Source organism: Euleptes europaea, chromosome 5 (assembly GCF_029931775.1).
Source record: "Euleptes europaea isolate rEulEur1 chromosome 5, rEulEur1.hap1, whole genome shotgun sequence".
NCBI classification, from domain to species: domain Eukaryota; kingdom Metazoa; phylum Chordata; class Lepidosauria; order Squamata; family Sphaerodactylidae; genus Euleptes; species Euleptes europaea.
The window spans coordinates 77440475-77462342 of NC_079316.1; the positions used below are offsets into that span (position 1 = coordinate 77440475).

Consider the following 21868-nt stretch of genomic DNA (forward strand, 5'->3'; position numbering starts at 1 on the left):
GAGGAAGTTCAGTTCATCCCCCAGTGCTACTCAAGCATAGGAATGAGTCCACAAGGGCGCTGCGTGGTCGCCTCCGAGGATGAAAGCGTTTTTGCTGGCTTTATGACAATTTGCGAAACTGTGGATTACCTTTAAACGTCACCGGAGCATACTGGGCTCCAATACCAGCTGGAGGAGTTCAGAGAGGACCTACCTTTTATTTGCAAGCCACAAAGAGAAACTGCCCCCGTTTAACTGAGGCTTGTTGGGGGAAGGGGGGGGTGAATCCCTAAGCGCGAGCTGGTCTAGAAACCTGCGGGGATACAAAGTGGAGTGCGTTGCAGCAATCCACTCCAGGTAAATACCCACGTTGGAGCGGACTGGGGAAAGACATTCCACTTTTTTAGGCAAACAGCCTTTGGGGGGGGGGAGTAGGCGGGAGGGGAGAAAGGCATTCGCTTGAGCTTCTGCTTTGTCTGTTGCTTGGAAGGTGTTAACAGCCTGTGCAGGGCCACCCTTATAAACATGTTAATATGATGAAATTAAGGCATTGAATGAAAATTGTAAGATTAGATAAGTATATGTTGATTAAAACATAATGGGGATTAGTATTGTTAGCAAAGGTATACACAATTTATTTTAAGATAGACGAGAGTGAGGGGAAAGTCAATTTATTTTTTATTATAACTAATAATGTTACATGTTTAATTGTTTTATATTAACCTTAATATTATCTGCTCATTTACATGTTACTCTATTAAACGAAAAACAATAAAAATTATTATATATATAAAAAAAACCAGCCTGTGCAGGGCCGGAAACCCCTTCAGCCTAATCCCCTGACCCTTCGGAGAGCCCAAGCGTGGGGCGGCCGAGGGCAGGGCTCCTTTCTAGGGGAACCTGTTCGGGGGAGGGGGGAAAGGACCCCGCTCGCCCTTCCACGGTCACCCCAATGGAGTCAATTGTTTCAGGATTCCGGCGTGGAACGTTCCCGGGAGGGAGGCATTGTGACGTCAGCGCACCTACTAATCCTCCCCGCTGCGGGGGAGCCTGGAAGCCATGAGGTCATCGCGGCGGCCACTGTAGCTATCCCGAGAGCGGCGGCGGCGGCGGCGGCCATCCCAGCAGCTCCCACGGCGGGGGGAGGGGAGCCGGCCCCAGCCAGGCCGCCCGGGATCCCGCAGCCGCCCTCCCGCTGCAGCCGAGCCCCTCCGCGGAAGCATGGCAGAGGAGGCGGAGGCGAAAGAGCCGCGGGCCGGCTGCTGGCTGCCCGTGCTGGTGGAGCAGGTGGTGGACGGCACCCTGGTGGTCACCTTGAACTGCGGGGAGCGGCGCTTCACCGGGATCCTGCTGGATTGCACTAAAAAGTAGGAGCACGCCTCGCTTTGGGTATTGTCCCCCCCCTCTGTGTGTGTGTGTGTGTGTGCGGGGGTCCCTTTCAAAACAAACCAGAAGCTTCCAGAGGGGGGTGGGGGTGGCGCTGAGAAGTTTGCAGCCCGAGCTTGGGGCCTGCGAGAGGCAGCTGGGCAGGAGGGACGGCTAGGCCCTGTTATGAAAGAATTAAAGTTGCATGGCACTTTGCGGTGGGGGAGGGGAGGGGTGGGGCGTGCGGCGGCGGCGGGGGGGGGGTGCATGCGTGTGCACGTGTCAGGTTTGCTAAAGAGGCGGCCGTTTCGTTTTCTGCTCGAAATCCCGCGTGCGAATAATGGCCGTTCAGGAAAACAACAAGAAGAAGAAGAGGCAAGTTGTCCAGTTTGTGCAACCACGACCCAGTCCTGTGCTAATGACGTTTTCAAAAAAGGGCCGTTCCTGGAAGGGCCATGCTTCTTATGGGCAAAGGCTCTAAGGTGTGTCATGGGGAGGGGAGGGGAGGATGGCCTTCGTCTTCCAGAGATCGAACCGGCCAGCTCTTCTGCATCTTGAGAGCTGCAGGCAGAAAAAAACGGATCTTCTTCGAAAAGTTGCAAGTTTGCGAAAGTTTGTTCCCAGATGAGGTTCCGCTTGTGCTGCAGATGGGTGGGTTGCTGGTGCAGAGCCGCCTGATGCCACACGCTGCCATAGGGTTGCCAGCCTCCAGGTACTAGCTGGAGATCTGCTAACTGATCTCCAGCCGATGAAAATAAGTTCACCTGGAGAAAATGGCCGCTTTGGCAATTGGACTCTATGGCATTGAAGGCCCTCCCCAAACCCCGCCCTCCTCAGGCTGCGCCCCAAAAACCTCCCACCGGAGCCAAAGAGGGACCTGGACACCCTATGCTGCCATAATTACTGAGTTCTTTGTTCACAAGTATTGCACACTTCAAACAGCCTTTCCCCTTGGATTGAAACTGTCCCAGCTTGTCCTTGACTTTTAAAAAAAGTATATACGTATTTATCAAAATTATGGGCCTCTTGTGCTTGCGGAAGCTTGTGTACACGCACACACAAAGCGGCATAGCGAGGCTCAGTGCTTCCACTGGATCTTGAGTGAAAGGTTTTCTATTGGGAAGGGGCTGGCGTTTGTGCCAGTGTGTACAGAATGAAATAGTAAGTATATCAACCTGTGTCCTCCAAAAGTGCTTGCTTTGTGATACAGGTTGAGTATCCCTTATCAGGACATCCGATATCCAGACCGATCCAAAAACCAGACCTTTTGAGCCGGCATGCAGGTGTTACTCACAGGGCCTCAGCAGCGCCATTGATGGTTCAGCATACGCAAAATTATTTAAAAATATTGTTTACAATTACATTCAGGCTATGTGTATAAAGTGTATATAAAACATAAATGAATTCCGTGTTTAGACTTGGGTCCCATCCCCAAGTATCTCATTACGTATATGCAAAAATTCCAGAATATTCCAAAATATGGAAAGATCCGAAATACGGACCACTTCTGGTCCCATGCAGTCCGGATAAGGGATACTCAACCTGTATAACCGATTTTTAAAAAACCACACAAAAAACCTTGCATGTACAAAATAATTGTAAAAGCGTATCAAGAAGGGTCCCTGGTAACAGTAGCTTAAAAACACACAACCTAGACACATGTTAAATGATAGGAAACTGAGCTTAATAGTGCTGTTATCTTACTGGCTAAAATACCTTTGTCCAAACAACCCGTAGTAGCGTTGTCACACTCTTTCTCTAGGGTGCGGACTCCCTTTCTTTTGTCCCTAAATAGTTAAAACTTCTTTGGAAAATGCCCACTACACAAAAGTAAAATCCTCTGGTGTCTCTTGGGAAGAGATCATGGAGTCATTCGTCAAGCTTGGGCCTTTTCCTTTTCATTCTGTTTCCTGAGCGGGAACTATAAATAAAGGCCTGCCACTTTTGAAGGCCCCCCCAAATTCACTTTCTTTAATAGGGATTCATGGTTCAGTCGCAGCTTCTGTCTTGTGGCGTGTTGTCCCCCACCCCCCACCCCCAGCAGTGTGCGGCCATTAGCCTTTGACAATTATGTAGCCAGCATTATCTCATAATTAGATACGCCAACAGTGCTTCATGCTAAAATCATATGACTCTAAAATAACAGCTTCATGTGTATTTCAGGCGTATCTCATTCAATGTGAGGAGCCTGCTTTGCATCAAACTATATTCAGCTGATTGTGGGCATACGTGGTTCTCCCGCTCCCTTCCCATTGTCCAGGCCGCTAAGCATTGTCTTGTGGCCACAGAGGTCCTTGCCTTATACAATCAGCCATTGCTGCAGCTATATTGATTTTTCTCTGGTACTTCATGCTCTGAAGCAAAGTAACACGGGGCACAATGCACTGGTTTTTTTTTTGCATGACAGTGTGCAAGGCTCTTGGGAGACTCCGGCTGATTTTCCACAGGGCAAGTGAGTGAGAAGCTTTATGCTGGGTTCCATGGTTTCCAGTATTTTGGCAAGGCCTCTGTGCCAATCTGCCTCCTGCCCTCTGTAGACGGTTTGCACGCCTGCACTGTTTCTGAGCTGCATGTTGCGGAGTTCTTCCTGTGGTGTTCCTTCATACACCCGGGTTTCCCTTTTCCTATGGCTTCTGCAGAAGCTGGGTTCAGTTCTCGATTTTTGTACAATAAATCAGGCCCGAATAACCTATGGCTTTGTTCAGTCTTCTGCAAGAGAGGCCTGGTTGTACTTTTATTTTGGATTGTTTAAGAAAAAAAATTGTAATTACATCTGCTGGCTTTCGAGCTCATCTGGTATGTTTCAGCAATAAGAGTTTTTTCCAAATAACAGGGCAGAACTGAGGGATCTGAAGAGCATCTCTGCTAATATTATTAGCTGGGCTGGATTACGGTTTTTCCTAAGTGCCTAGGCCTTCCTGGATAAAGGCAGTGCAAAACAAATCCCTGGGTTGCTTTTCTGTACAAAGCTTAAATAGCTTTATCTCTTGTTTTCTTTTCCAAGCCACCCAGACTGTTCAGAAGCTTGGTGCCAGTCCACTCTGAGTGTGGTTCTCTTCTCCCCCCTCCTTGTTTACCTAACCTCTTTTTTTATCTTCCTTTCCAATAAGTCTAAGATGCTCCTTATCGAGTTAAAACCTCCTTTCCAGACATCTAAAACACATCCAGAACTTGCCTTGCCAGATGCGTGCCTAGGGTTGATTCACTTGGCCTGTTAATATACTGCCCTTTCTCCGATCCCTTAGGAAGGCTTAAAGGTCTCTTGAACATCAGTGGCTTCCTGAAGAAGATGGAAAGGTGGGGGGGAAGAGAAAATCCCAAGCTCAAATGCCTCACAAGGGGGTGGAAAATACATTCATACTGCAAAGGAGAGGTGCTGTATGCAGGATTAGATTCCATTAAAAACAGGCGACGCCTAGCAAAATGTACATGTTAATCAAATACTAGGGAAAGTACAAGGCCTGGGAATGCTACACAAAGCTAGCTATCAGGGAAAGAGAAACGCAGTGTGGTGTAGTGGTTAAGAACGGTGGTTTGGAGCAGTGGACTCTGATCTGGAGAACTGGGTTTGATTCCCCACTCCTCCACATGAATGGCGGTGGTTAATCTGGTGAACTGGATTTGTTTCCCCACTCCTACACATGAAGCCTGTTGGGTGACCTTGAGCTAGTCACAGCTCTCTTAGAGCTCTCAGCCCCTCCTCCCTCACAGGGTGTCTGTTGTGGGGAGGGGACGATGATTGTAAGCCAGTTTGAGTCTTCCTTAAGTGGTAGAGAAAGTCGACATATAAAAACCAACCCTTCTTCTTCCTCCTTCTCCTCTTCCTCCTCCTCTTCTTCCTCTTCCTCTCCTTCCTTCTCTTCTTCTTCCTCCTCCAGTGTAGGATTGGCACACTGTCAGATGTTGTTTGTTGACCACTGCAGAATATTCTGTGAAGCTAAAGGCCACTTATGGCTCAGGGGCAAACCTAGCAGCAGAGGCCAGCTTCTCCTACTGGCCGTCTGCTAGAATTGTAGGGATTTCCACACAGGAGCAGAGACCCAAGCTGTCATTGGTGGCAAAGGTTACTGCCTAGGAACACTCATCTGAATTCATAATGTATATTTTCAAAGGAAAGTTAATTTCATTGTTTCACAATAACAAATAACTTTCCCCTCCTAATTACCATAAGTCCTGCTGATGGCTAAAGAATCTCTGTTTTTGTTTAGAAATGCTGAACTATTATTGGACAAGAGTCCAGAAGCACCCTAAAGACTAACAAAATTTCTGGCAGGGGATGAGCTTTCGTGAGCCACAGCTCACTTCTTCAGATAAGCTGTGGCCCACGAAAGCTCATACGCGGCCAGAAATTTTGTTAGTCTTTAAGGTGCTACTGGACTCTTGCTCTTTTCTACTGGGATTGAAAGACTAACACGGTTACCCATCGTGATCTATTATTGGACGATATCTGACCAGATATTCACATGAACACATGAAGTTGCCTTATACTGAATCAGACCCTTGGTCCATTGATGTCAGTATTGTCTACTCAGACCGGCAGCAGCTCTCCAGGGTCTCAGGCGGAGGTCTTTCACGTCGCCTACTTGCCTGGTCCCTTTAACTGGAGATGCCGGGGATTGAATCTGGGACCTTCTGCATGCCAAGCAGATGCTCTACCTCTGAGCCACGGCCCCTCCCCAATATTCATTTTGAATTGGCTAAATGCCCAGCCTGACTGCAGTGATATTTCTTTCCCTGTATGACATTGTTTGGGAAACAGAACCTCTTCTCTTTCAAGTGACTAATCTGCAGGGTTGTTGTTGTTTCTCATTGTCCTTATGAAAGATCAGGAATTTTTTGCATAGGCCTGTGCAGGCAGGCTGGACTTTTCACTCCGCCATTTGATTTAATGACCACTTGAGGCTGACTACCTTCATCGCACGTTGTCAGACCTTCTTCTTGGCTGCTTTTAAGTTTAATCGGGATGAAAAGTAAAACATCCTTGTGCTGTGGGCAAGGGTTCACACATAATGGTTTGGTTTACTGTGATCAGGAGCCCCATGGCGCAGTGTGGTAGGCTGCAGTACTGCAGTCCAAGCTCTGCTCACGACCTGAGTTCAATCCCGACGGAAGTTGGTTTCAGGTAGCTGGCTCAAGGTCGACTCAGCCTTCCATCCTTCTGAGGTCGGTAAAATGAGTACCCAGCGTGCTGGGGGTAAAGGGAAGATGACTGGGGAAGCCACTGGCAAACCACCCCGTAAACAAAGTCTGCCTAGGAAACGTTGGGATGTGACGTCACCCCATGGGTCAGGAATGATCCGGTGCTTTATCTTTTTACTGTGATCACTGAGAGGTGATATGATAACCATCTTCAAGTACTTGAAGGAAGGTCATATAGAGGAGGGTGCTGAGTTGTTTTCTGTTGCCCCAGAACCAACGGGAACCCCAGGTCCGACCAGAACCAACGGGTTGAAATTAAATCAAAAGGGTATCATCTAGACATTAGGAAGAATTTTCTAACAGAGAGGTTTCTTAGTGGAACAGGCTTCCTCGGAAGGTGGTAAGCTCTCCTTCCGAGGAGGTTTTTAAGCCAAGGCTCGATGGCCATCTGTCAGCAATGCTGATTCTGTGACCTTGGGCAGATGATGAGAGGGAGGGCATCTTGGCCATCTTCTGGGCATGGAGTAGGGGTCACTGGGTGTGTGTGTGGGAGGTAGTTGTGGATTTCCTGCATTGGGCAGGGGGTTGGACTAGTTGACCCCGGTAGTCCCTTCCAACACTGTGATTCTATGAAGCTCTTCCCCAGTCCCTCAGGCTTTCTTCTTCAGGATGCGACTTGGGAAAAGGTGAGACACAGGAGTTTTTGCTGCTGCTTGTAAAAGCAGCTGGTTGTTTCAGATCTTCTCTGGACTGGAGCGTGAAGGGCACTGTGCACGGCTCAGTATCTTGCTTCACAGAGGTTCAGGGAGCCCTTGCCTCTGGCTCACTGGTGAGGACACTTGTGGCTACCTGACTGTGGACTGTCAACAGACAGCGGTGCCTTGTGCCTATTTCACAGTGCCCATACCCTTGCTCCCTCCCCACCCTTGTGTAACAGCAGATATATATCACAATTAAGTGAAAACTTGTATTAAAAAGTGGTAGGAGATGCACCTGTTTGAGGCCAGTCCATTCTTGTTCTCTCTTGTAGCTGGTCTCAGCTAGCTTGGGCTTAATGTGGGACAGGGAAAAGCAGTCGTCCAGAAGCCTTCTTCCCTTTCCAGTTCTCGGTTCAAATCATATTCTGCAAAATTTTGACTCACCGAGGGTCATCAATTTTGGGCGCTCTCCACTTCCGCAAAATGGTAGCTGACCATTTGTGGCTTCCCTCTTGCTTGAGATGCGAGAGTGAGAGAAAACCCCAAGCCACCTTTGTTTATGACTAAACCAGCAGCCCAATCCTATATGCATTTATTCAGAAGCAAGTCTTTTTTTCGAAGCATTCTTCTAAGCAAGTGTGCTTAGCATTGTGTGTTTTGATACGTTTGGGGGGGTTATAGATCTCTCTGCTTGCAGAAGACCATATTTATGGGGACAGGGAGGAGGGGTGGGATGGGATTGCGTAAGGAGACAGACATAGCAGATACGAAGAGGGAACCTGAGTTGTGGGGAGGAATAGCAAAAGTGCTTTGTGTGCAAATCTGTTCTCAGTCCAAAAGTTGGAAGGGATTCTTGGCTCGATATAGACTACTGGGAGTCATGTGCTAGCCGCTTAAGAGCTTACCATATAGGAAGCTTAAGAACATAAGAAGAGCCATGCTGGATCAGGCCAAGGTCCATCAAGTCCAGCAGTCTGTTCACACAGTGGCCAACCAGGTGCCTCTAGGAAGCCCACAAACAAGACGACTGCAGCAGCACCATCCTCCTTGTGTTCCACAGCACCTAATATATAATAGGCACGCTCCTCTGATCCTGGAGAGAATAGGTATGTATCATGACTAGTATCCATTTTTACTAGTAGCCATGGATAGCCCTCTCCTCCATGAACATGTCTACGCTTCTCTTAAAGCCTTCCGAGTTGGCAGCCATCACCACATTCTGGGGCAGGGAGTTCCACCATTTAACTATGCATTGTGTGAAGAAATACTTCATTTTATTTGTTTTGAATCTCAATCTCTCACCCTCCGGCTTCAGCAGATGACTCCGCGTTCTAGTATTATGAGAGAGGCTTGCAGCTTCCAATCAGGGTGAAAGTCTGGGGTCTCCACCTTCTTCTTTTCCAGATGTCCATGTGGCCACAGAGGAGCAACCTTCTACCTGTGGTCAGTGGCCATCGATGACTAACTCCCTCCATGTCACAGTCGCGATGAAATATGCTTTCAAGCGTACGGCTTCCAGCTATCTGAATCCTTTTATTTGCTTTGCAGACCAAGGGCACTGAATTGTGCTTAGGTGCCGGATAAAACTGGCAGGACTTCTTTTGGCCCATAGCCAAGATAGTGAGAATCTTGCACAGAAGAGCGTTACGACCAGTATAGTGTAGCGGACAAAGTGCTGGATTTGGTCCAGAGAGCCCTGCTCAGCTACGGAACACTGGTAGCCTTGGGAAAGCCAGCCTTTCTTACTCCTAAGCGGGTTATTATAAGGATGAAAAGAGCAAGAGTCCAGTAGCACCTTAAAGACTAACAAAATTTCTGGCAGGGTGTGAGCTTTTGTGAGCTGTCATACCCTGCCAGAAATGTTGTTGGTCTTCAAGATGCTACGGGACTCTTGCTCTTTTCTACTGCTAGTGACAGACTAACATGGCTACCCATCATGATCTATAAGGATGAAGTGTGCTGAACTCCAGATGTGCCACCTTGCACAGGAAAGGCCGGGCACAGGTATGATAAAATGGATCTAATTGACACGCAGACCATAGGCAATGTGGTGCTGTGGTTAGAGTGTTGGCCTAGGAGCAGGGACACTCAGGTTCAAATCCCCCCTCTGCTGCGAATCTCACTTGGTTAGATTCAGCCGGTCCCTGTCTCTCAGGTGAACGAACCTACCTCATAGTATTGGGGTGGCAATAAAGTGGAGGAGGGAAGAAACTTATGCACTGCCCTGATTTCTTTGGAGGATGGACAGGATAACACATAAGTGTAAAATTTGCTGTGAGAAGTGTTTAGGGTGGGGTGTACTGTCAGCGTTACCAGCATATGCTTTCTGTGATGCACACATTAGAAATACACATTCACATTCGCCCATGTGAGTACTGAAAGGTATGTAACTGAAAATATGTTCAGTACCCAGATTCTTCTGTTCCTTACTGTAATGATACAGGGTACGGGCATATTACCCTGCCCTGGATGGCCCAAGCTAGTCCTATCTTGGAAGCTAAACAGGATTGGCCCTGTTTAGTACTCTGAGGGAGACCACTAAGGAAGTCCAGGGTCACTACGCAGAGGCAGGCAATGGCAAACCACCTGCAGGTACCAATTTATTAGGGTGAGAACTTTTAAATGTGATGCCATTGCTAAGAGTGATTGCAAAGGTAAGTGTTTTCTTGGTGTTGTCCACATACCTGTGTGTGTGTAAAGTGTCGTCAATTCGCAGCCGACTTATGGCAACCCTTTTGGGGTTTTCATGGCAAGAGACTAACAGAGGTTGGCTTGCCAGTGTCTCCCTCTGCACAGCAACCCTGGCATTCCTTGGTGGTCTCCCATCCAAATACTAACCAGGGCTGACCCTGCTTGGCTTCTGAGATCTGACAAGATCAGGCTAGCCTGGGCCGCCCAGGTCAGGGCTGTCCACATACCTACTATTGTGCATAAGTCAGCTGTAACTTAAGGTGGAATTTCCCAGCTTGGCACCCATTTTTTGGTATTTGGTCACCTCTTATCAGGCAACATTGTCCATTTCGCTCCGTCAGGTTACCAAGTAACGTCAAGTTACTGCATGAACTATGAATATTACATTGAGCGGAACAGTTCATTTTTTTTTTATATAAATTTTATTGGATTTTATACTAAAAATTTTCCATTGCATTAAACAACATCTATGACAATATAAAATTTCAATTCTAACCTAAAGTTGTTATAGTTCCATAACATATAATAAAGAAAAAAAAGAAAAAAAAGAAATGGAAAATTTTGACTTCCCCTTCACCTCTATCTTCCTCTTAATAAAAAGTTCATCTCGTCGTAGTTAATCTAATCTTAATAAACTATCAATATCCTGTATAAAAAAAAACCATAATCTGTTAGTAAATATAATTATGCTTATTCATTATGAAAAAAACCAGAAATAATCCTCTGGATCAGATTAGAAAATATTCTTCCATTCTTCCCAATTTTAACTCATATTCACAATAATGCATCCACGCCCCCCATTCCCCCAGAAACCGAACGTCATTTTCTTCATTTAGAATAGCTGTGAGTTTTGCCATTTCTGCCACTTCAAACATTTTAACAATCCAGTCTTTTTTCTCAAGAATTTCTAGCCCTTTATTCCCAAAATGATGTCTTAATCTTAATTCCACTACATCATTAATAGCCATGCCACCCGTCCACACTATCAAAGCCTTTGGATCCAGCAATCATGTTTAAATCAATCCTTTAACCATGGTCTAATACTTCCTTCTGTAACTGAAATAGGCCAGTCAGGTATGGGAACAGGATTTCTTTGTTCTCTCTCATTTCCTCAGACAGGATACGTATCCAAAAATAACTCTTTCTGGGCTTCATCTCCATCGTGGCTTCAATCTGTATTCCTTGACCTGCTCTCTTCTTCCTTATATCCACACGTCGTTCCATGACTTTTTTAAATGAAAAGTCTATTTCTTGTATATCTGATCTCTTTATCGCCGGCTGGTTGCTTTCTTGAACTTCTGTCTTCTTCTTTGTATCCTTGTATTCTTCCATGACTTTTTGGGCAGAAGAGTCCATTGCTTGTATGTCTGTATTTGTGGTCATCGTATGAATTTTCAAGACTTTTATGTCTTCTATAACCAGATCCAACTTCTGATTGCCTACCTGTGATGATTGGTCAAGAGTCGTCATCATTGAAATCAGTTGAGCCATCTGTGTTGAAATCTGTTTTAATTGTTTAATTGTCGCCTCAGAATGTTTAGCAAGCATGTCCTGTATTTTTTTTTCCATGTTTGAATTCTGTAAAATTCCCTTTGATTTCATAGGAGCAGGGCTATGTATTAAGCCAAAAGAAGCTGGTAAAATACATGTCCACAGACAGGGCCTTTAAAGTTCTAATTAAAAGATAATAATTCAAACATCAGCCTTATAATTTTTTCGGATTGAAAAGAGTCGAAATTGGCTCTAGAATTGCGTTTTAAAGTTTTGAAATACCAGTGAGTTTTTTTCGGTCGCTCTAGGTCGGGCTGATCAGGAAGTATACAGGAAGTTGCTAGTGCCGTGGACCTTCTACCGCCTCTTCTCGATGGTTGTTCCTTCAGGAATGATTTCCAAGTAACTCGAGTGCGACGCGTAATCGGTCCTACAACTACTTCCTGTTATTTTAGTTCCGATGATAGATAGGTTGTTATAGAGGGTCTTCTGTTCCAGGCGCTCCCTTACTGCAAACGTGGCAGGATATTCTTCGCCGGAAAATCAGGAAGAAAAATCACCCTCCCCTTCCCTTGGACCCATTGGTGATAGTTCTTGTCAATCAAAAGGTATCCTTCCGACTCTTTATTATGGTTTAGGCTGATCGGATTGATAAGGCTCCTGTCGCTAATCCCAATGGCTAACTCAGATCAAACTTTTTCAGTTCGGATTAAGGAGGAATGGGGGTCCCAGAAATATTCTTATCAGCCCCCCGTCTGTTCAAGTTTCCAGTAAGTAGACGAAGAGTTCTTTTGTACTCACTTGGGTGTCAAGAGGTGAGGTTCTTTTCTTTATGTAGTCCTTATGTTAGTATTAAGGTGGTGGAGGGTGGAGCTTGATGCCTAAGTTGCGTTTTGGCGATGTCCTTCCCTAGTGCCCTCGCAGGACCGGCGTCCAGGACTCCGAGGGGCTTAAAAAGCCCCCTCAGAGTACCTAGGAGGTCAAACCGCGTTTGCGGGCTGCAGGGAGTTCCTGCTTTCCAACCCACTTGCAAGGGTCGGATTGGGGTATCTATGTACCCCAGAAATAACGCAAACTTGGATTTCTCCCAGGACAGCCTGGGGAAATGGAGTGCTCTCCCCAGCAGCACCACCGGAAGTCCAGCGGAACAGTTCATTTTGTGTGTGTGTGTCTTCAGTGTGGCAAAACCTTCTTGCCTTGCTTTACTTAATTATATAAAACATTTCTATCCCACCTCTCTCCCAAAGCACCCCCCCCCCCGCATAGACTTGGTAGTTCAAAAGAAACCACAGTTTGTTGTGATGTCTGAATTGGAAGTTCTAGCAAACTACTGTTTGTTTCTCAGACTGGGGTTCTACACCATGGGTTAATTCCAGTGGAGGATCGTGGGTTGCAGGTAAGGAACACAACAAATTGTTTAAGCACCTGATTTTGGACGTCACAACAAATTTTGGTTTCTTCTAAACTCTCTCTGAGGGCAGGGAGGAGAGTTAGCTCTCAGAAGATTTCTTAGCGTGTTATCTTTTGGAGCTGATGTCTGAATGTAGCTGTGAGACAGGGAGGATATCAGGACGTACTGTTCAGCTCTGAGGACTTCTCTGAAAGGAGGTAATTTGGTGCTGGGCAATGCTGACTTGCATATAAGTATTGGTTGCAGAAGTAATGGGCACACCTTCATGAACTTGTCATGTGCGAAGCCACAGTTGGTGAGAAGTCGCGCTATCTAAAAATATCCCAGGCTTTTGTTTTGGAAAGTGCCGGCATATGTTCATAGCATTCAGAATTGTGAATAATGCATTTGGATGACTTGCGGCATAATCCTATGCAAAATTACTCCAATTCACTGGAATTGATGGGCTTAGTCTGGGGTAATTCTGCATTGGATTACCCTGTTGAGGTGTTTCTCCTCATTCCCTCCCCTGCCCCCCTTTTAAAAAGGCCATACTAAAGCCCCACCGGACTCTGCAAAAGTCAAGGACCTTTTAACTTAATCTAACACAGTCCGCTAATATGTTCTCTGAATCAGAAACATCTGTATGGTTTTCTTATATTGAGAAAAAATTACAGCATTGGGGCTCAGTGTTGAGGATATGGTGCTTCTCTCTGAGAGAGCTGCATATGCCTTGATTAAGCAAAGAATCATTGATGTTGAGATGCAAGAACTTAGAAGTCTAACCTCTGGTAGATGTCCACCATTGCAATGGGGGATATTAAATTCTCTGCCAGAGTACTTTTCCTGTCTTAACTGTTCCTCATCTTCGGAGAGCTTATATGCTAGCCTGTTTTAATGTTCTCCCTTCTGCTATTTTGTATGGGGGATATAAGAAAATCCCATATTCCGCTAGGGTGTGTAACTGTGTTATAGGGGAGATAGAAAGTATTGCTCATATTCTTTTGTATTGTCCATTTTATTGTGAAATTCGTGCTGCCCTTTTAGATTCCTCCCTCTCAAATTATGCTGATCAAGCCGATGATAGTAAGATTAACCTGTTGTTATCCTCCTGAAGTTCTGAGATTATTGAATCCGGGGCTAAATTTCTTGGTGATGTAATTAAGAGGCGAGGTAAAATGATGTATAGTGGCTAGGTTATACTCGATGGTTTGCCAATTGCTCGATGGTATGCCAATAAAGGTATTGAAAATTGAAATTGAATACCGTGAGGGAGCAAACCTGTGCATGCTTCTAGCTCCTCCCAGAGTTGCTCTTTCTTAAGTTGGAAGGCCCAGACTGTGAATGCGCGCGTGTGTGTGTATCTCACATACGTGTGGGCAGCTTCAGCCTTACGCACGCACATTATTTCAGATTTTGATTATGCGGAGTTCTACGAACTAAAACTTGGCCACGTAAAAATAAAATAAGGATGTGTTGTCTGCCCCCATGAAATCACAATACATAGAATCTTTAAAACTCACTTCTAACGCCGGTGTGGTGTGGTTAAGAGCGGTGGTTTGGAGCGGCGGACTCTAACCTGGAGAACCAGGTTTGATACCCCACTTCTCCACATGATCAGCGGACGCTAATCTGGTGAGCCAGGTTGGTTTCCCCACTCATACACATGAAGCCTGCTGGGTGACCTTGGGCTAGTCACAGCTCTCTCAGCCCCACCTACCTCTCAGAGTGTCTGTTGTGGGGAGGAGAAGGAAAGGTAATTGTAAGCCAGTTTGATTCTTCCTTAAGTGATAGAGAAAGTCGGCATATAAAAACCAACTCTTCTTCTTGGAGAACAGAAAGGAGAACAGACTAAGGATTTTGGAGTATGTCGAAAGAGAAGTGGGATGGGGCACACATTCACAGGAGAAGTGAGCAGGTCCTCGTTTATGGGCCAGAAGCTTTAAGGGTAAAACCTCTCAATTTTGGGGGAAAAAATAGTACATTTCTCTGTATATAAACACATCCATTCTTGCAGGCCAGCAGCTGTATGTTGCTGCCAGACGCAAAAGACCACCTCCCTAATTCACAAACTTTTGTCATGATTTTGACAATAATTTCCTCCTGGGATGAAAACCGCTCCCTAGTTGAAGTACTCCCCCCCTCCCTTCAGGCTAAGGCACAGTTGACGGCTTTGTTCTCTTGTGCCAGGCAATATTATATCGCAGATGCCTTCCAGATCAGGCCAGCGGACTACAAAACCCTCTGACCATTGACGTGGTGTGTAGTAGGGGATAGCTAGGGATGGAAGCTTTGCACCTGGGGAGGAGAAAATTAAATTGGAAGCCAAGAAAACACAAATTCTGTAGTCAGAATTCTCGTCTTGTGAGAAATTAGGCCTGTTTGCTTCATTCTGCTTTTACTTTATTTGCAAATGATCATATGAAAGGGGGGGGAATAAAAAAACCCACTGCAGATAGGATATCCTGGGCTCTAGAATGTGGTACGGTGCATTATTTATTGACCATATTTATATCCTGTCTTACTTCCATCATGGAATGTGTCATGGCAACAGACATAAGGTCGTCAGAGGTCCTCTATCCAGATACATATCTGCTTAGCTTCTGCAAGCATAACACCCCTTCTAGCGATACCTGGGACAGTAGCTCAAGAGGAATAGAATCTATTAGAAGATAGTTCCATATTTTCTTACCTCAAAAGCCTAACATTTTCAAGAAGCCTAATTCCTCCAGAGAGAGACCAAGGGCGAAATTTTCAAATACCCTGACCTCGCTATATCCTGCTGTGTTCGAGGGCACAGGGTGCGAATGGGCTCAGGAGTACCGTCACCTGAGAAATCTTTCCATCCTTTTCATTGGATGGAAGCAGTTGATGCCCGCAAAGGAATACGAGCGCTGCTTGTGCCCTTCCGTTGAAATGGATGAATCTTATTGGCCTGTGCCAGCCACAGCTGTTCCAGTCCAGAATAGCTGAAGCAGAGCTACGGTCGGCACAGATGCCTCTGAACCTTGAATTTCCCTAAGCTAGCCAAATCGCATAAGTTTAGATGGTTGTGTTTTTTGTAATTCTTGAACTCAGATAAATTGTGGAACTCCCTGCCCCAGGATGTGGTGATGGCTGCCAGCTTGGAAGGCTTTAAGAGGGGAGTGGACATGTTCATGGAGGAGAGGGCTATTCATGGCTTCTAGTAAAAATGGATACTAGTCATGATGCATACCTATTCTCTCCCGGATCAGAGGAGCATGCCTATTATATTGGGTGTGGTGGAACACAGGCAGGATGGTGCTGCTGCAGTCGTCTTGTTTGTGGGCTTCCTAGAGGCACCTGGTTGGCCGCTGTGTGAACAGACTGCTGGACTTGATGGGCCTTGGTCTGATCCAGCATGGCTTTTCTTATGTTCTTATCTTCAAAGCTGCAATGCGACAACAAGGCTGCCAAATATTGTGTGGTAACTTTTATCAGTGCCTGTCAAACTTTGTCGGAAACCCTTAGAAAAATAGTATTGTGTCCCCCAGCGAGTCAGTGGAAGCCAGTCATAATTGGTTTGCGGAGAACCTAGATGCCAGCATAAGTTTCTAGTGACCTTGCATTTGAGACCATATAATATATCTAAGTAGACTAATTTCAAAGTGATGCTTTTATGGAGACCTGTGACCTACATAACCGACAAATCTTTTCCCAGGCACAGGAACCACCCTCTTGAGGTGGCCTGATTTTGACCCCTATATTGCAACCTGGAGTGCACGGACTAGTTGGTGCAGTCCCAGAGAGCTGAGACTTCAAATGCTGGCTTCCAATAATATTTCAGTCTGTCCTGTGCTCTACTTCAGCCGGCCAAATGACTCTTCTGCTGCTTTCTTGATGCCCTGGTAATATTGTGGCAGCTTTTCTGTTCTTCTTAGTAACTTTCTTTCATCTATATATGTGCAAGTTAAGAGCGGTGGTTTGGAGCGGTGGACCCTGATCTGGAGAACCGGGTTTGATTCCCCGCTCCTCCACATGAGCAGCGGAGGCTGATCTGGTGAACTGGATTTGTTTCCCCACTCCTACACACGAAGCCAGCTGGGGGACCTTGGGCTAGTCACAGCTCTCTTAGAGATCTCTCAGCCTCACCTACCTCACAGGGTGTCTGTTGTGGGGAGGGGAAGGGAAGGAGATTGTAAGCCGGTTTGATTCTGCCTTAAGTGGTAGAGAAAGTCGGCATATAAAAACCAGCTCTTCTTCTTCTTCTTCCTTCTCTGTACAATGCTTTATTCAAAAGGCCCACAACCTGCACAAAACCTTCACTGTGAATAAACAGCTTACAAGGCTTGAGCGGCATGGCTTAAACATTGTTTAATGTAATTCTGGAGTGCCGTTCCACGAGAACAGAAGAAGAGCCCCGCTGGATCCGACCAGTGTTCCTTCTGGCCGGCCAGTTGCCCTCCAGGACCAATAAATAGGGTTTAGAGGCCAAGCTCCCCTATGTTGCTGCCTACACGGGCTTTCAGCGGTTTGCGCCCTTTGAATGTAGAGGTTCCCTTTACTCACCATGGCTAGTAGCCATTGATAGCAACCATTGGTGGGGGGGGGGGGATACTAAAAAAATAAAAGACGGAAGAGAAAATGAAGTTGGAAAGGAGAGGAGTTAAAAAAGGGGGGAAGGCGATAACAGGAGTGGAATAGAAAGGGGTGGGTGTCGGGGGGCAGAGACTTCTAGGCAAGAAAGGTAGGTAAGTGGGGAGAACAGAGAGACGGCAGACTGCCAGGGGGAGACAAAGATACAAAGCTAGAGGTAGAGAGGGAGCTGGTATAACCAAAGTGTCAGTTGTTTCCAAAAACTCTCTGTACTAAAAAAAGGGGGGTATTTTTGCCGTAATTTTTCCAGCACTTAATTTGCCCTATTTTTCATGGAAATCAGAGCTGTCCTGCTGCTTTTAACGATTACGGTTGCTTCATTAAAAGCCTGCTAAGTAGGTATATAAATTGTAACTGCTTCGCAACAAATATCTAGCAGCGTGGTTTACTTCAACCGTTGCTTGCTACGAAGGGATTAATCTTCTTTCAATTCAAGCACGCGCACACAAAAAGGTTATTTTCAACGCCGAATTTTTAGGGAGTCAGAACCTACCTCTCATAGCCAAATCCAGCGTAAGTTTATGCCACAATATACAGCCAGCTGTTTAAATAGGTCCCATAGCATTTGTTGTCTCGGGGGCTATAGGCATGATTACCCTTGGGCGTGCAATCCTAAGGAGAGTTACTCAAGTGTAAGTACTTTCTCTTCTCTTCATTCTCTGCTCTTATGGCAACAGTCTTGAGCACGAACTGTTCCAACAAGAGAACAATAACAAAAAAAGAGTAACAGTAATAATAACAGCAGTAAATACACCTGTGACAACTAGGGCACCAGTCTCAGCCCATTGAAATGACTCGGGGCTAGTTCACACACCCAAAAACATTACTCCACCACTGATGACTTGCTTCTGAACGTGTGGATTGCCTCTATTGAAAAATATTGCCGTTGAGGCAAGAGGAAAGTTCTAATTCTGGTGTTGGTGGGTCATTCGCACATGCAAGTCATGACTACCTCTTGATGTCTGTGTACGTTAGGACAGTGTCCCTGGTTCCTTCCTCCTTCATTGTCTCTTCACAACTACCCTGTTAAGCTGAAGTAAAATGCCTTGCTGAAGGTCACCCAGCTTGCTTTTTGGCTGAGGATTTGGACCTGGATCGCTCCAATCTCAGTCTGATATTTGAGCCATGAAACCCCACAGGCTGGTGTTATACAATGATGGACATGTGTTGTTGTTTTTGTTTTGTTATTTCCCACATTTCTATTAGGAAGGAGCTGTGGCAGAACCTCTGCTTTGTGTGCAGAAGGTCCCAATTTCAATCCCAGGCATCTCCAGTTAAAAAGGACCAGGTGGTGTCAAAGACCTCTACCTTAACCCTGGAGAACTGAGCTGTTGCCAGTCTGGGTAAACAATACTGACCTTGATGGACTGATGGTCTGATTCAGTATAAGGCAGCTTCATGTGTGAAGGGTGCTGGGAAATGCATAATCTGTTCTTCAGAAGGAACATGGAATAGAATACATGGGGTGTTCTATTCATGTGTGAACCAGTACTATGCTTCACAGGAGAGAGCTGATTTCTATTTCTCACTTTTTTGGTAGGGGCCATCTTGGGATTTCAGTGGTATATTACCTTTCCCCTGCCGCGTTGCTTGCATCTGAATAGTTAGGTGTGCCTACTATGTCTTTAAAGAACACTAGGAGAAACTCAAGCATAAAATTAGTTTTGGCCATCCATAAAGAGAGTAAACTTTCAAACATGGAGAGTATGCTGCTTCGGGATTGTTGAGTGAATGCGTAATTTTTAATGTTCGTTCGTGCTACAATGTGAATATTGTAATTTTGTCAGTGGGCAGGAGTTGTAGCTTTAATCTATTCTGATTATTTGTGTGTTTTTCCCCTTCCCATGCTATTCTAGGTCTGGATTGTTTTGTGTTCCGCCAGCTTCACTACCAAAGACCGATGACCCTCCGAAACCTTGCACTAATGGGACGTCTGAAGATGGAGAGCCTAAAAAGCCGGAAACTGAACTGTGGTCTTCAGATGAAAAACTTTCCCAGGCCAATAATGAGGAACATGTTCCCCCCCTCTTACCCCCACCACCATCAGACAATGTTCCTGCTTACCCACCCTATTTTGAGGGAGCCCCTTTCCCCCCTCCGTTATGGTTGAGGCACACATATAATCAGTGGGTACCGCAGCCACCCCCAAGAACTATAAAAAGGACAAAGAGACGCTTGTCCCGAAATAGAGACCCAGGAAGGCTCATCATGAGCACCATCAGGTTGAGACCAAGACGAGTGCTTTGTGAAAAGTGTAAGAACACCCTAAATCCAGAGGAGGGTAATAAAGCAAGGCAAAACGCTAAAACCAGAAGGAAGCTCAACATTCAGGATAAGGAGCAAAAAAGACACAGTGAGTCTGAGTATGTAGAGAAAAGGAACAAACGAGAAAAGCGAGAAGAAGAGAAGTTCTCTAGAGAGCTGCTGCATCGGACTCCCGTTATCAAAATATCTTACAGCACCCCACAAGGGAAAGGGGAAGTGGTGAAAATTCCCTCTCGAGTTCATGGCTCAGGGAAGCCATTTTGTCCTCAGAGACTACTACAGAATGGAGGGGAGGACCAAGAGGAGGACCGAGGCACAGAGCAGTATCGGGAACCGAAATGTTTTGTGGACAAGTCATCAAGTGGCCATCTTGCTTCCATTCCAAAGCTGAAGTTAACCAGGCCTGTGCATTCCAGCACAGATGTGCCACCTCCCAAAATCAGGCTGAAGCCCCATCGAACGAACGAGGGGAATAACGTTTCGATATATAAAGCTGAACTTATTGATGAGATGAATGTCCCTCCCAGTAGCAGAGGGTCTCATGCTGCTGCTGATGCTTTTTATACTGATGAGTCGGCTGACAGAAGTCTAGCGGAAATTTCTTCAGGCAGCTCCTGTGAAGAAGAGGACTTCAAAAGGTTTCACCAAGGTAAAGATGGACACAATAACTTGGCTTTTCTTATGAATTATCGTAAAAGGAAAGCAGATTCCTCTAGCTTATCGGTGTGCAGCAATGACAGCCTAGATGAATCCAAATCTTCCAGCTCAGAAGTAACATCCCCAGAAATGTGTGACTTTTTACCTGGCGATGATGCATCTGTTTCTTCATCTTCAAAAGAGGAGCGCAAAATTGTGCCCCCATTAACAGTTCGACTGCACACGCACAGTGTCTCCAAATGCGTCACTGAAGATGGAAGAACTATATCGGTGGGGGACGTCGTTTGGGGTAAAATTCACGGCTTCCCGTGGTGGCCGGCCCGTGTTCTTGACATAAATCTTAGCCAGAAGGAAAATGGAGACCCTTCTTGGCAGGAAGCGAAAGTTTCATGGTTTGGTTCTCCAACGACATCTTTCTTGTCTCTGTCAAAACTCTCCCCTTTCTCTGAGTATTTCAAACTGCGATTTAATCGTAAAAAGAAAGGGATGTATCGGAAAGCTATTACAGAAGCTGCCAAGGCCGTGGAGCATCTGACCCCAGAAATAAGAGATATCTTAACACAGTTTGAAACATAATTTTGGCTTCATTAACAGGTGAGTGTATCGGGGACACTATGGATACAATACGGAAACTGGCTAAGCAAGTATTCTGCCTAGTTTGTTTTTAGACTGCCTCAGATGAATCAAAGATTCTGTTCTGTGTGTGTGTGTTACCTATATAATACAGGGATAATAGCTCTTATAGGTGTGTGCATGCTGTGGTAATAAATGGTTTAAAAAGCAGTAATCATACAGTGCAGTTCTAAGCAGAGTTATACCCTTTTAAGTCATTAAAGGGTGTAACTGCTTAAGATTGCATCACGGTAGACAGAAATATCCTTGAAACATTTTGAGGGGTAACAAGAAACTTTAGTGGGTTAAATACTGTTTTTATTTCATTTTTTTTAAAAATTGGCAATGATTGTATAACTTTTGTGAATATTTTTAGGAATTTGACCTTAACTGGGCCTGCTACTTCAGCAAATACCTAATGGCAATTACTTTGTAGCAATCTTATATATATATGACAGAAGATGCAGTTTATGACATTCCTCTGTCTTGCCGAAGAATTTGGGTTATTGCTGAACTTCGGTGTGTCGCTGCAACAGGAAGGACTGTCTTGATTCTGTATTTCCACTTACATCCTATTTCTGCTTTTCATTTTGTGACTTCTGCCTGAGGTATATTTTTTTTCCTGGTCTAGGCGAAACTGCATGCACATGGAGACATACAGATCTCCCCTCAGTCTGAAAATCTCATGGATTCTTAAAGGCCACCTTCCCTATTTGTCTCATTGCTACGCCGCTTCCCTTTCTGCAGCTTTATCACTGGCCATGATGTCAACTAAGCCAAACAGCAGTCGGGGACTCAGGTTCATTCCCTTCTGCGGTCCAAGTGGCGTCACTGCCTCAGGGCCACTGTTTACACTTTGGAAACCCATGGACCTTAATTGTAGGCTTATTATTGTGAGATAGGTGTCAAATATACAACTTGCACTCTCCTTCCCCTCCAGTTTGAAAAACCAACAACCACCACT

General features: G+C 45.6%; 1 protein-coding gene across 1 annotated transcript in view; it reads left to right on the top strand.

The window, feature by feature from the left end:
* The first annotated feature begins 1200 nt into the window (after nucleotides 1-1200).
* Nucleotides 1201-21868, top strand: part of PWWP2B (PWWP domain containing 2B) — a 38796-nt gene continuing 18128 nt past the window's right edge. The window contains exons 1-2 of the mRNA XM_056850206.1: nucleotides 1201-1346; nucleotides 19227-20886. Coding sequence (XP_056706184.1) covers nucleotides 1201-1346; nucleotides 19227-20868 — 1788 coding nt within the window. The 3' untranslated portion in view covers nucleotides 20869-20886. The remainder of the gene's footprint in view (nucleotides 1347-19226; nucleotides 20887-21868) is intronic.